Source organism: Lepisosteus platostomus, chromosome 5 (genome assembly GCF_059453375.1).
Source record: "Lepisosteus platostomus isolate fLepPlt1 chromosome 5, fLepPlt1.hap1, whole genome shotgun sequence".
Classification (NCBI taxonomy): domain Eukaryota; kingdom Metazoa; phylum Chordata; class Actinopteri; order Semionotiformes; family Lepisosteidae; genus Lepisosteus; species Lepisosteus platostomus.
Window position 1 is genome coordinate 44065743 of NC_142615.1, and position 14948 is coordinate 44080690.

The 14948-nt window shown below is 39.6% G+C and overlaps 1 protein-coding gene and 1 non-coding gene across 2 annotated transcripts; both read left to right on the forward strand.

Annotated features, from left to right (window-relative positions):
- The first annotated feature begins 1211 nt into the window (after positions 1 to 1211).
- Positions 1212 to 7533, forward strand: LOC148666953 (uncharacterized). Its single transcript, XM_088632404.1, has 10 exons — positions 1212 to 3902; positions 4126 to 4260; positions 4379 to 4513; positions 4763 to 4828; positions 5301 to 5392; positions 5514 to 5640; positions 5735 to 5855; positions 6388 to 6446; positions 6554 to 6668; positions 7234 to 7533. Exons 1-10 carry the CDS (start codon positions 1296 to 1298, stop codon positions 7248 to 7250), a joined length of 3474 nt encoding a protein of 1157 aa, XP_088488530.1. The 5' UTR covers positions 1212 to 1295; the 3' UTR covers positions 7251 to 7533.
- Positions 7534 to 13392: 5859 nt separating this feature from the next.
- On the forward strand, positions 13393 to 13464 carry trnam-cau (transfer RNA methionine (anticodon CAU)). Its single transcript has one exon. It is a non-coding gene; the product is annotated as a tRNA-Met (tRNA).
- Positions 13465 to 14948: the final 1484 nt, after the last annotated feature.

The following is a 14948-nucleotide window of genomic DNA, read 5'->3' on the forward strand; positions in this document are numbered from 1 at the left end:
TATTTACAACAGTTTTTTTTTTCAAAATTGCATCTTTTTGGACAAATTTTAAAGAATTGGCACAATAGGCGGAGGAGTGGCTCTGTGGCTCAGGATCTGCACCGGTGGCTGGAAGGTTGCTGGTTCACATCCCATGGTTGACAGAGGAATCCTACTCTGTTGAGCCCCTGAGTAAGGCCTTTAATCCCAGCTGCTCCAGGGGTGCTGTACAATGGCAGACCCTGTGCTCTGACTCCCAGCTTTTCTCCCTGTCTGTGTGTCTCATGGAGAGCAAGCTGAGGTATGCAGAATATGAAGTCCTAATGCAAGAAAATGTATATGGTCAATACAGTAATCAGATTTATTCCATGCTGAAAAGAGAAGAAAGAAAACACAATGTTTTGACCATGGAGCCTTCTTCAGTTATGATTTGATTTTTTACAATCATACCCACAAAAACTTTGCAATTTTTAAAAATCTTGCAAACACAACCCAGATATGTTGACTTCTTTAAAAACATTTTTTTAAAAGAAACACATACTTCTTTTCTAGTTTTTTTTTATGTGGTGGCTGCCAGGAATCCTCAGTGAAAAGGTATGCAGATCCTGTGCAGACGCAGGAGCAAGTAGTTATTGAGACAAGAGAACAATCCGAAACGTCAGGCAAGATCATAGTCGATCGGCGAAAGGTAGATCAAAATCCAGGAAGTACAGAGAGAAGCAAACAATCCGAAACAGAAGGCAAGGCCCAAGGTCGAGAGGCAAAAGGGAGATCAGTAACCAGTAAGCGAGATTTAGAGTAAACGCGAGGTAGAGCTCTCAAAGAGAAGACTCAATACCGAGGGTTTGGATGGTTAAAATTGTGCTGCTTGCCGCACAGTAGAGTGTGTGCTGATGGATTAACACGTGCGGCGGTGCTTGTTATAATTAACCCGCTGCTGGTAGTGGTTAGTTCTTTTGTGAGTTATTCTCCGCTAGCTGGTGGTTGTGACAGTGACAGAATGCTGTTTTGTGATTGATGCTATATCAAAATATAGGGCCCGTAAAATTAAACACAGAACTAAAACCATTTAATGGACTTGTACATCTGTTGCGCTCCTACACTATTAACATCCATTGGGCATTGAATTTCAATTATGTTTCCAGTCCATTCAGATATGTTCTCTATTTTTCAGATTGCTGGCAATGCCACATGTTAAAGGAGGACAGAGGAGTAGAAGGCCAGACCTGTGGTCAAGGGCTGGTGGAGTAGGGAATGTGATCAACGAATTTCTGAAGTTTTCTAAACTCGAAAAAAAAATTAGGTGGAATGACAGTATGTGGTCAACACTGTCAAACAGACTCCTTGGAGAGGAATGCCCCAGCAACAAGAAATGGTTATCAGTGATTTGGCATGAAGATAGAAAACAACTAAGAACCAAAGTGCTTAGGGCGCAGAAAGAGGAGAGTATTGGTAGGGATTCCAAACCAGATGACAGTACACAATCTATAGTCAATATTTCAAGTCAAAGTGAGGGACATAGTTTGGAAGGCAACACAGAGCTCAGAAGTTCATCAGAAGATACAGAAGATGCATGGGCAGCACACGGCAGCACAGACAGTGGTGACATGTTAGAGGGAGAAAAAATCTGTGTAGAATCAGAAAAAAAGCCTGAAGAGCACAGTGAATATTCCCAGGGGGCAAGCTCATCTGGGACATCACCTCAGGATAAAAGGGGATTAAGAAAGATTATGTCTGTGCCTAAAACTTTCCAAGTATGTTTAAAGGCTGAACAATGGAGAAAAATAGCACCTCTAAAAGGTACATCTAAACTAAGACGACCATGGACCCAGATCTTATATAACGAGTTCAGGAAGATAAATCCTTGTTGCCCAATAGCCTTCAAATACCAATACATCAGGAAAGAGAACAGCAGAAAAAAAAAAAACTTTCTGATGATAAAAGCAGTCTGTACCTTCAGGTCCTGCAATGTAAAATACATTATGACAACAAGACACAAACCAATGGGCAATGATGACATCACAATTGATGTTGTACGAGCAGGGCAAATACAGCACAGTAAAAGGGAAACAAAATTTCGACAAGCACGTCAGCCTTATCGTCGAAAGATTGCCCGTGCCCTCACAAAAGGAATCAGCAATGTGTACTACAGGAACCTGAGCAGAACACCGCTTGCTGAAATTGCAGCAGGCAATTTATCTAAACCACTAACACAGAATGTCCTGAAAGTCATTTCATCAGAGTTCAGGAACAGTAAACGCATTCACTATGATCCAGTGTTTGAATTACATATGGCACAAAAATATATGAAAGCATGCGACTTCGACATTGTCCATTTCCCAGGATATATACAGATTTTGCAGTTAGACACATTTGCTGCCTATCTTTACACAGAACAGAGTATGCGAATTCTTATTGCCCATCTAAAGATGAAGGAGAAAGTCAGCCTTTACCTGGATGCAACAGGAGGGGTAGTCAGAAAAATTCCATCGGAGAACAAAAGAATTTTGTACTACAGTCTTACGTTACCTGGAGGTGGAAAAAGAAAGCCTCCATTACCAGTGTCTGAAATGTTGACAACTGACCACACCATTGTCAGTATAGAACGTTGGCTACGGAAATTCATGTTTGACATCTCAACATGTACTACCAAGAGAGTGCAGCATGTAGAAACTGACTACAGCTGGGCCCTGATTCACAGTGTTCTTTTTGCCTTCAATGGGGACACCATCCATGCATACTTAAATCGTGCAATGAAAGTCTGCCAAGGCAAACTTAAGTACACAGAACTTCAGATGTTCACTGTTCTGCACCTTTGCTCTGCCCATGTCATAAAGGCTGTCTCTCAAGCAATTAGTAAAAAAACAACAGACAAAGGACTGCGAGACTTTGCAACATTTTCCTTTGCCATCCTGCAAAACAGCACAACTTTGAGTGTCGCCAGAAATGTTTTCAAACACATGTGTATTGTACTCTCAAGCAGGAGGTTCACAAATGAAGTCCAATCTAGTGTCTGCCTCCTTAACGCTTACATTTCTCAAACAACCACACCAGACCAGATGGAAAAGGAAGCAGAAGTCAAAGACACAGATGAGGTACTGTACCCAAAAATGAGAGGCAGCCTGGGCCGCTCTCCTTTCGCTGTGGAGTTCAAAGGTATTTATGAAGACAGCATATCAGCTCAAGGACATGATGACTATGGGACACAACACAATGTGAACCCCTATTTCTGTGAAGACATAATAAGATTTCTGTTGCAAAGATACATGGCACTATTTCCACTGTGGAGTGGAATTTTGTTGGGTGACCTGGCAAGATATGCTTCAGACAGCAAAAAAGACATATCAATGTCAGAGGTAGCACAAACAAGAGCCACTAATTGTCATGTTGAGACCTGGTTTGGCATTGTCAAGCATTCAATACTTCAGCACAGGAGGAAACTGAGGCCAGCAGAGTTTATTACGATAATGAGACAATCCCTCCAAGGCCGGTACAGAGAACATATAATCCAAAATGCTCTCCCCAAAAAGGTTTTGACGGCTCCATTGATCACCACTAAGACACGTCATGAACATGCACAGGAACAATGGGCAAAGAGAGCACCAGGTGTAGGCAAAGAAACAAAAAATAAATTCTACAGCGCACCACAGAAAATTCCAATCCCCAAAAAAATGAGAACACAGGAAAAAAAAGTTAGCAATAGAAATATTGAAACAAATGAAAAATCGCCAGATGACAGCAACGGCCTGCAAGTACAGCAGGGGAAAGCAGGAACCACAGAATATAAAGAATGGCAGCACAAAGAAGAAAGGAAAGTGTCACCCAAGCAAGCTGCCGTGGGCATGGCTGAAGTGATCACACCACACTGTGATGCACGCCCCATCTCAAAACTTATAAAAGAGAAAACAGATTTCAAAAAGAAGGTAGGATTTGTATTTCAAATATTTCTCTGTGTGGACATTCACTTCTTTTTCAGAGCTTATGAATGTCATCTTCTACTACTGTAGGTGTTCTTTGTCGTTTCTCTCTAACTTGTTATACTTGTTGACATACTTGTGTTATACTTGTGGTGTGTAATCTCAATTTTCATTATGTTAGGTCCAGTGATCTCTTGTGTATGCTTTTGGCTTGGTAAATCTTTTTTAGGTACACGCCCTTTGGAACATCAATCCGAGTGAATTAGTGGTTGCAGTTTTGCCATCCATGCACAGTGCAGACACATATATTCTCAGACACTCGGAGTTTGTGTCTCTGAAACCAGATGAGTGGCTCATAGGCGAGGTAAGATGAAAGTGTTTGATTGCATGCATTTGTTAAGGTTTCTGAGCTTTTGTGTAATCAAATGTGTGTGAGTGCGTGAAATCACATCTTCTTCAATTGTGTTTGCTTTTTCCATAAGACCATTGAGTGTTACTTTCAAGTAGCGAAAGAATCCATGGACTTGGGGAAGAAGGTTTTCCTAATGAACCACTACACAACTGGTGTAATCATGAGTGGGAATAGAGAGCGCATGGCTAGACAACGTTTGTCCAAGGTAAGGACATCAAACACAAATGTTGATGGATTACATTAGTGAGGGGGCAAACATGGTTTTTCACTAACTGATGATTGTTTTATCAATAGAGAAACAAGGAGAGCTACAAGCAATCAAAACAGGTCACAACTGTGCCCATGGTGCTGCCTAAAGAAACTACCTTTATAGTCAGAAATCAAAATTCAAAGGTAGCACACCATCCCTGTGAGGCAGCCTGTTGTACTAATCTTGTCATTCTTTTCATTACAGGTCAACTTTGAAAACTATGAAGCCATTATTAGCTTTTTTAACACTGGTGTCCACTGGAAATTGTTGGTAAGTGTGGTGCAGGTAATCCAAAACAGCGTAGGTTTATAATTACACCTGGAACCATTACAGTTCAAGTGATTATCCTTGTTGCATCTAAAAAAATTACAAAGTCACAATGTATGTGTTCCTCTCCTGTTAAAAAAGGTGGACATTGATAGTGAGTGTCCAAGGCAATGGTGACAGTGCACTTTTCCTAAATTATTATTGTGAATACTGCTGTGTAATGAACAGACAACCAAACAAGTCAAAGTGTCATGTAGGAAAAAAAGTACTGTTAGGTCATTTCCTGACTGTCTTTGCCGAGGTTTGCAAAATATTAAATGTTAAATAATATATAAATATAAATATTATATATATAAAATATTCAAATATTAAAAACCTTTGTTTAAACAACATAAAACTCCTGAAACTGCCTGTGTGTCTGGCCCCACATTAAATGCAACTTCATGTCTGATGATGGGCCCTTTGTTTCTTGCAGTATCTGTATGCTCCATCCCAGAAAGTCTTTGTGGTCGACCCTATGGGGAGTGATGAGATGGGAGACTCCACTGCAGCGGCAAAAAGGTTCAGGTAAGAAATCAAGCATTAGTTTCGTGGTGAAATTCTGCAGGGGCACACATACATTTCAGGTTCAAGTTCAGCATGACAAATATTTCCTCATTTATCAATAACCTATTGTTTTGATTCACAGGGACTTTTTTAAGATGCGAAGGAATGTCCTAGGAAAAGAAGACTGGTTGAATATCAACTGGCACCCAAGCGTGATTGGTCACACCAGGCAAGCAGATGCCTCAAGCTGTGGGGTCTTTGTGATGCAGGTCAGCATAACCTTTCCACGCCTAAATTTTGGACTTAAAACTATTGTATGAGAGATTTTTAGGGAAATAATTGAAACAAACTTTTGTCTGTTAGATGGGCGCAGACATCATTAACAATTTCCCGGATATTCCAACATATATCGAAATAAACAGCAGTGCCAAAGAAATGAGAAAGTTGCGGGAAGACCTGTCAATCAGAATTCTTGAGGCTTCAGGTATTGTACCATTTGATCCTCATTGCCTACGTTTCTTGGTGTATATTATTTTCCTGAAGCATGTTCTCTCTCTGTAACAAGTCTGGATGAAAAAGATTCTCAATTTATTTATATGCAGAACTCATTTGGGTATTCTTTTTGTACTATATAACACAGTGATGAAAAGTTAATTAAATCACATTTCACACAGTTAAAATTCAATGACACTTTGGCCTTCGTCGTGGTTGACACAACCATTGTCTGGGAAAAGTGTGGGTCTAAATTGCCCATAGTGAAGCAAAGCAAACTGAAACATGATAGCTGTGTTATCATGTGCCCCCTTAAAATCATAGCAACACACGCTGACGCAAAAAAGGGTAACAGGTGTTGACAGGAGTATTCTGAGACATGACAATGTGCGGTTTAAGAAGCAGTAGAACACCTAATCAGGAAAGTGCATACGAAAAGGTCTCTATCAAACTGTCTTCAATTATGCAACAATGATCTGTAGATAACATTGGAAAAATCAGTCTATTTGGCATGTTTATTATAGCTCCTCTCCAGGACATGTGCCTGATGTGTGGAGAAACACCAGTGCGGCAGACAAACTGGGTAAGTGAACATCATCTCTATCTGTATGTGTAATGTAAGCACATAATAACAAAACATGCCAGTGAAAGGTGATAGCTGAACTGATATAAGGTTTACTGTCCGTGTAGATTCAGTGTGACAGTTGTGAAAACTGGTTCCATGAATTGTGCATCTCAAAAGAAGAGTATGAAAGCGCAAAGAATGAAGTAACATGGATATGTACATTTTGCCAACCCCAGTTTGGTGAGTATGCTCTGCATGCAAACTATCACTATGAAAGGGTTTTTTAAGCAGGACATGTAGTTTTAGATTCAGCAGAAACATACAGTAGGATGACATATTTCAGTGGACGTTATAATTGTTTGTTATTGTTAAGAAGTTTGGATTGCAGGCTTGTCTTCTGGCATTAATGGTTCTATAAATTAGAGATAACTTTTCAAAAAACACACCAAAGAAGGCACACATAAAAGATTACTGATAATCTGTGCAATTTATTACATGACACAGGCATCTCAAAGATAGAATTACTGTGTCAGATTAATGATTAGACATGGATGCATCAAATCACTTACTAGGTTTCTTTCCAATAGTATAGAAACAAAGACACAACCATGAACACCTAAAAGAGCTTGCCATTTAGCACAGAAACAATATAACGTCTTGCTGTAAAAACACAAAGTAAGAAAAAAGGAGTTTGATTAAGAGAGATCTGGAAAATTGTGCAAATACCTAGATCTTGATTTGTGACCCATTTATACTCCTTGGATCCTTTGCAGTTCGTAACCCTTCTTACGGTTTTATATTTCAGGCACTGTTGATGAGTGAGCATCCACCCCCTACTCCCGAGCATTACATAAAAGACATGCTGGAAACTCAAGAAGACTGTCAACGTGTTCTCAGCAGAATTCACCCCCAAAAGACACGTAAGTACAAGTTTCAATATCCCCCCAAAAATTTTATCTTGGGTAAGAGTAAACTTTCGTACACTTTGCCAAACAATAATGAAAAACACTAGAACACAAAATCACTAGAAACCATTTGTTATCTATTGCCAGAAACCAAACAAAGTCTGTATGAAAACAGTAAAAAAGTTAATCATGACACAACACAGTCCCTTTTAAATATGATCACTACACACTGTTAACATCACTGTAGTAGTGCAAAGAAATGTAAAACGACAGTATGTCACCATGACATGATTTATGTGAAAGATTTCCAGATAAAATTGTATCCATCCTAGTAAGATAGATTAATCAAGAAATTCCACTCCGTTGTGAGAAAGATCAAAGAAAAATGGCTTCTATCAAATAGAAGTGTATCTAGGGTGATTCCTTTTTATTAGGTTTCCAAAACAGTACTCTATCTACCTTCAGACAGGGCACAGTGCTAAAAGGATTCTAACCGGAACAATAAAACACAATTGCATCATCGAAGTCCGAACCCCACTGGCTTTCAATATCGTACCATGTACATCTCCAGGAGTGGAGACTCATGAAAAAGAACAGCCTAGACACCAAAGTGATACTTTTCTTACAGTAAGGTTAAGGTAGTTGTAGGATGCTGTCTAGATCAATGAACAGATTATGTTAACAATAGCAAGCACGTAGCAGAGCATTTAGGCACACAGCCCCTAAATTGTGGAAATATATGTCAGACCTTTTTAAGGATGCCCCATACCTATAAGCATATTTAACAATGCTGTAGTCTTCTACATCGTCTCTGTAGTCTTCTTTATCCCAAGTGATCTAATTCTTTAGGAGGTGCAGAAACATAGATATCAAGTGGGTAAGTAGACAACCACGTTGCAATTGTTTTTTCTGTGTCTAACCCTTTTTTTTTCTCCACACCATGCCTGCCACTGTTCTCTCTTCGGTGCCTTTGGTTGATATTGAGCTCCGTCCCCCATGACAAGGGATCCTCCTGGATTTCTGAAGCAAGGAACCCAGCCTACAAAACTCAAGATCCTGTACTGCTCAACCCAGTGGATGGGACACACTCAACATTAACATCTAGTCTCACATAATATATGAAATAGAATTCACCGTGTCAATCTGCATGGTTGTGCATGTGAACTGTTTCTAGTAACTATTTGTCATACACAACCAGGACCTGGAGGGGAGGTCAACCATCAGGCCTTGGACCCCCAGAGATTTTTTTTCTCCTTTGGAGTTTTTTGTTTTTCTCTCCTTCGTGCCTGATGGTTACACAGTCACATCATCAAGACTGCATACCACACCTTCATTGTGATTACAGATATAGCTTATTTAAAATGTGAAATTAGGAAAAAACTAAACGAAACATGGGAAATAAAAAGAATGTAAAATAAAATTTTCAGATGTTGTGATGAAGCTTTTGACTCATGAATAGCACCCACCTGTCCCAGTGTATTACCTGTAGTGTTATCTTCAGAAACTCATTACAAAATAAAGACAGGGGCCACAGCCACAGTAAGGTTGTATGAGGTTCGGGGGCCTGTCTGGTGTGTAAAACACTTGGTTTCAGCAGAGTGGGTGCTGTATTTGAAATGCTATTGAGCCATGAAGACGACCCACCCGTCCCAGTGTATTACCTGTAGTGTAATCTTCAGAAAATCATAAAAAATTAAAGAAATGGGCCACAGCTACAGTAAGGTTGTATGAGGTTTGGGGGCCTGTCTGGTGTGTAAAACACTTGGTTTCAGCAGAGTGGGTGCTGTATTTGAAATGCTATTGAGCCATGAAGACGACCCACCCGTCCCAGTGTATTACCTGTAGTGTAATCTTCAGAAAATCATAAAAAATTAAAGAAATGGGCCACAGCTACAGTAAGGTTGTATGAGGTTTGGGGGCCTGTCTGGTGTGTAAAACACTTGGTTTCAGCAGAGTGGGTGCTGTATTTGAAATGCTATTGAGCCATGAAGACGACCCACCCGTCCCAGTGTATTACCTGTAGTGTAATCTTCAGAAAATCATAAAAAATTAAAGAAAGGGGCCACAGCTACAGTAAGGTTGTATGAGGTTTGGGGGCCTGTCTGGTGTGTAAAACACTTGGTTTCAGCAGAGTGGGTGCTGTATTTGAAATGCTATTGAGCCATGAAGACGACCCACCTGTCCCAGTGTATTACCTGTAGTGTTATCTTCAGAAACTCATTACAAAATAAAGACAGGGGCCACAGCCACAGTAAGGTTGTATGAGGTTCGGGGGCCTGTCTGGTGTGTAAAACACTTGGTTTCAGCAGAGTGGGTGCTGTATTTGAAATGCTATTGAGCCATGAAGACGACCCACCCGTCCCAGTGTATTACCTGTAGTGTAATCTTCAGAAAATCATAAAAAATTAAAGAAATGGGCCACAGCTACAGTAAGGTTGTATGAGGTTTGGGGGCCTGTCTGGTGTGTAAAACACTTGGTTTCAGCAGAGTGGGTGCTGTATTTGAAATGCTATTGAGCCATGAAGACGACCCACCTGTCCCAGTGTATTACCTGTAGTGTTATCTTCAGAAACTCATTACAAAATAAAGACAGGGGCCACAGCCACAGTAAGGTTGTATGAGGTTCGGGGGCCTGTCTGGTGTGTAAAACACTTGGTTTCAGCAGAGTGGGTGCTGTATTTGAAATGCTATTGAGCCATGAAGACGACCCACCCGTCCCAGTGTATTACCTGTAGTGTAATCTTCAGAAAATCATAAAAAATTAAAGAAATGGGCCACAGCTACAGTAAGGTTGTATGAGGTTTGGGGGCCTGTCTGGTGTGTAAAACACTTGGTTTCAGCAGAGTGGGTGCTGTATTTGAAATGCTATTGAGCCATGAAGACGACCCACCTGTCCCAGTGTATTACCTGTAGTGTTATCTTCAGAAACTCATTACAAAATAAAGACAGGGGCCACAGCTACAGTAAGGTTGTATGAGGTTCGGGGGCCTGTCTGGTGTGTAAAACACTTGGTTTCAGCAGAGTGGGTGCTGTATTTGAAATGCTATTGAGCCATGAAGACGACCCACCCGTCCCAGTGTATTACCTGTAGTGTAATCTTCAGAAAATCATAAAAAATTAAAGAAAGGGGCCACAGCTACAGTAAGGTTGTATGAGGTTTGGGGGCCTGTCTGGTGTGTAAAACACTTGGTTTCAGCAGAGTGGGTGCTGTATTTGAAATGCTATTGAGCCATGAAGACGACCCACCCGTCCCAGTGTATTACCTGTAGTGTTATCTTCAGAAACTCATTACAAAATAAAGACAGGGGCCACAGCCACAGTAAGGTTGTATGAGGTTCGGGGGCCTGTCTGGTGTGTAAAACACTTGGTTTCAGCAGTGTGGGTGCTGTATTTGAAATGCTATTGAGCCATGAAGACAACCCACCCATCCCACCTGTAGTGTTATCTTCAGAAAATCATAAAAAATATAAAGAAAGGTTCCACAACCCAAAATAAAGCTGGGAAAAGTCAGAGGACCCGCTTAGTGTGCAAAACACTTGCAGCATTGTGGGTGCTGTGGTTTAAATGCTATGGGTTTGTGAACAGAATACCCCTATCCCAGTGCATTGTGCCATATTAAATAAAAGCATGAGAAAAAGAGATTCAGAATGCAAAGCTGTGTCAGTGTTCTGTGTAAAAAATCGGTTTGAACATCATGGGAGCTGTTTTTAATAAGATGCTGAGTAAAGAATATTTTAATCTTCCTGCTGTCAGTAGTATTTTCAATATAGTTGACCCTTACCTGAATGAAAACAGGACGTAAAGGAAGGGTTTCAGAAGTCAAACAAAGCTTTATTCCCGTGCTTACAGTCTGGGTAATGGGAGACTGCGCTGTTCTGCTTCCTATGGTCATATACGGGTTTTTCGCACGAAGCGATTTGAACAGTATTTCTCGCGTTGTGAACGTGTGCACACAGCGGTCCCCCGGGTTCCAGTTCGTGCGTAATTACGCATCGATGAAAAACCGGAGGTTTAAAAAAAGATAATTAGCTCACTGATAGTTTGATGTAAAGAGTGTGGAAATATCTACAAGTCGTGGTCTTTAAAATGCATTTGGTTTGACGGCGTTCTGTGCTTCCATTGCGAAGATATGGACAAAAGAATATTCGTGCTTGGTCAAAAAAATGTCATAAAAACGAAAAAGTAAAGGCTGAGAAAGCATCCACAATGTATTTTATACACAAAACAAGCATTCTCGCAATTCTAAGAGGTTTCGTGAAAGCGCTACAGGCGTGCCAAAATCGTTTTCGAACTTCGAGCTAACTTTACCCCGGTCGGGGTGACTAGGTTTTTATACTGGCAGGACAATGCTACCACACACATGGTCACACTACCGCTCAATCAACACAATCAATTACATACAGAGACCTGGATTGTTCTCAGTGTCTAATTAGAACCTGCTTCCAGTCTGAGGTGGGACTCCGTGAAGCCGCCTGAACACTTTCCCGTGTGTATCTGAGCTCAGCGGAGGAGTTCCACGCAATTTCGACAGAATTAAATCACCCACACGTTGCTCAGATTAATTTATTGTTCAATTAGTTTCTAATTTCCGAGGACAGTGTGTTAAACTCGCTGTCAGACAGAGTACACTTTCTTATATCGAGGGGGCTGTTCTATCAACATGTACCGCAATGAAAATAATTTTACTATTTTTCATGTGTAATTGCATGTCAGATTAAAATGTGTATTACAAGCATTTCTTTGTTTTCCAGTAAAGAAATACTGATCAGCTTTTGACATGATCTGATAATAATTTGTCTGATTTTCCAGAGATTGCTTTTGCTTCGCAGCACTGAGAACCTACGGAAGCCCGTTTCCGCCAGTGAGTAAAAAAAAAACGCACTATGGTATCTCTGAATTGTGACTTAGAATCATAGAATTGCGACCTAAAAACTCAGAATTTTGACTTTATCTCTCACATTTGCGACTTCGAAATAGCCCATATTTCATTGTCTGTCCTTTTGTTATTGTAACGGATTCGGGTTCTAGGGCTTGTGCCCTTGCCGCTCCCACCCTACTTCGTGCCTCATTGTATTGGCTCGAACCCAGGTCTTGCTAGCTAGAACCCGAATCCGTTACAATAACAAAAGGACAGACAATGAAGTTGTACAAAGAATAGACTACTTTGAGCCGTCCAAATTCCATTATGTGAATTTAAGCTTTTTTTTATTAATAACAGCATTAGTAATACAATGCGTGCTCAGAAACCTTACTTATTAGCTTATGAAGCAATAGTGTTTCGACAATTTGCGGTCTTCAAAAAGTAAACGCTGAAGTTTTTATACTTCCTTGTGAGCAGATCACCTTTGATTTAGAAAAGGAAAACTTACTCCCCTGTTGCTTTCATTGTAATATCTGAATCGAGACCCAAGCGCTAAGAAAGCTGAAAAACGCAGAAGTCATAAACCCGATTTTAATTTAGATACACATTTTCTAATGCCGCCTTCATTACCAGACAGTCTATTTCTCGAAAGCGTGTTATGTAAAAAAGAGAAAAACGAAAATATATGGATGACAATATTTAAAAGCTGAAGATTTTACTTTTGAGAAGTTGTCATTTTATGTATCTAGATGCTTTTCAACCACTGCTTTTAGAACTTTGCTGTGCTTCCTGAATCATTTTCAGTGTTATAAACTGGGTATGGAAGTAGCGATCACTTTGTAGAGCAGTTGATAGACTGGAGCTGTTCAGACTACTCTTGTTATTCCTCAAATGCTTCCATCATTTTTCTTTCAGGCTAGGACGCGAGTGTGTACATGTGTTTGGTTTTCGTTTCACTGATTCTCATTGAAGATTTGTGAATTAACAACGAAAGAATCAGTTGCCTCGGAAAGCAGAAGGTTTGGTTCTCAACGATCTTGAAGACACGCCCATGTAGAGCAGCGTGTGATGATTCGTACTATAAAAGACCAAGTGCTCAAAGTGACGTCTGCGTTTACCGTTTAGACTTTTCATCTCGGGCGCACTTTTAGAAAGCAAAGATAGAGCAGTTGTGTTGAATCACACTATGACAGCTATCAGCAGAGTGGCGCAGCGGAAGCGTGCTGGGCCCATAACCCAGAGGTCGATGGATCGAAACCATCCTCTGCTATGTATTTCTTATGCACGATTGATAAGCACACCATCAGTTTAATGAAGTACATTAAAACTGATTTTTCTCTCGTGTGTATGCAAGCTTCACACTTTTCATCTTTACCAATAGCAGATGCCCAAATGTATCTTTGGTTGTTCTGCAATCCTTGATAGTTTCCTCAAATCCTTCAAATGAACATCCATATCAAAGCAATTGTGTTTATATATATTACAATTAAGGTACATATTAAAAATATCAACGCACATTTGTATAATGCTCATTTAATAATAATTGTCAAAGATTGTCAAGTTTAGCTTGCATCATAGTAATTGAGCAATAGTCTGTCCTAATTAAAGAGTACCCAAAGTTTGAAAGTACAACATAGAATAAGAGTACCTTTAATTGCTCTAAAAAGATTTGTGTCTCCCAGGCACCTCTTTTGTCTTTGATCTTTCTGGTTTGTGCCACCGAAGTTGAATTCCATCATCAGTTAATTTGTCTTAAGTCTGAAAACCAAATTATGACTGAGCTTAGACATTTCTGAAGCGAGTTTTCACTCAACGTTTATTTACTCAAATATTTAGTATCAAATGTACTACTGTAATCCTTATATTTTAAAAGACAATTTAGCAGTTTTGCACCTTGCAAATTCAGTGGTTAACAAGGTATCTTTAAGCTAAATTTTGTGGATATTTTAACTTGATCAAAGTAAAAATGTAATGTAAAAACATTTAAAAAATCTATAAGCAATACCTTAACACGCTTTCTATAAGCAATACCTTAACGTCACTTTCAAAGAAAGTGAACACACTTTCTTTGAAATCACTGTTGCCTACTCTCCAAAGTTGGTTTATCTGGAAATAATATTATATTAGAAATAATATTAGAAGCTATTTTTACTACTGGATCTTCACTAATCAACTAATCAGACATACCCATTACACATTTTCACATTTTAACTCCACTTTTCTGCAGTATTTGCTAAGTCCTAGAATACAAAGTGGCCATATTTCAAAGTTCAAAAGTTGTAGTAATTTCTTAGAACATGAAGCTTTTTATAAAACACTTTATTTTGGCATTAAAAGATTAGCAAGATTATACATTATAAACTAAAAATAAGAATGTATGCCAGAGATGGATCCTTGGATCCTATTAATCAGATGTAAGCTGTCATATAATGACCTATCTGTAACCTAGAATACTAGTAGTGAATATTTTCTACACCACAGAGAGAATATAATATCATACCAGTAGGTTTTGATTGTCCATGTTGTCAAGGAGTCACTTGTGTGTACAGGACTCTTCCATTGTGCTCAGCCTCTTGATGTGGAATTGGGAGTTCACCAGTTCTGTACACTTTCCCACATGCCTCAGTTCATCTCTGATCTCTATCAGGAGACCCAATACCCGAAACTCTGAAATCATTCACATTTTGTATCAGCATTTGTAAGGAATTAGGTCAGGATTTTTTTTACACTATTGTTATATTAGCATTACTGTAG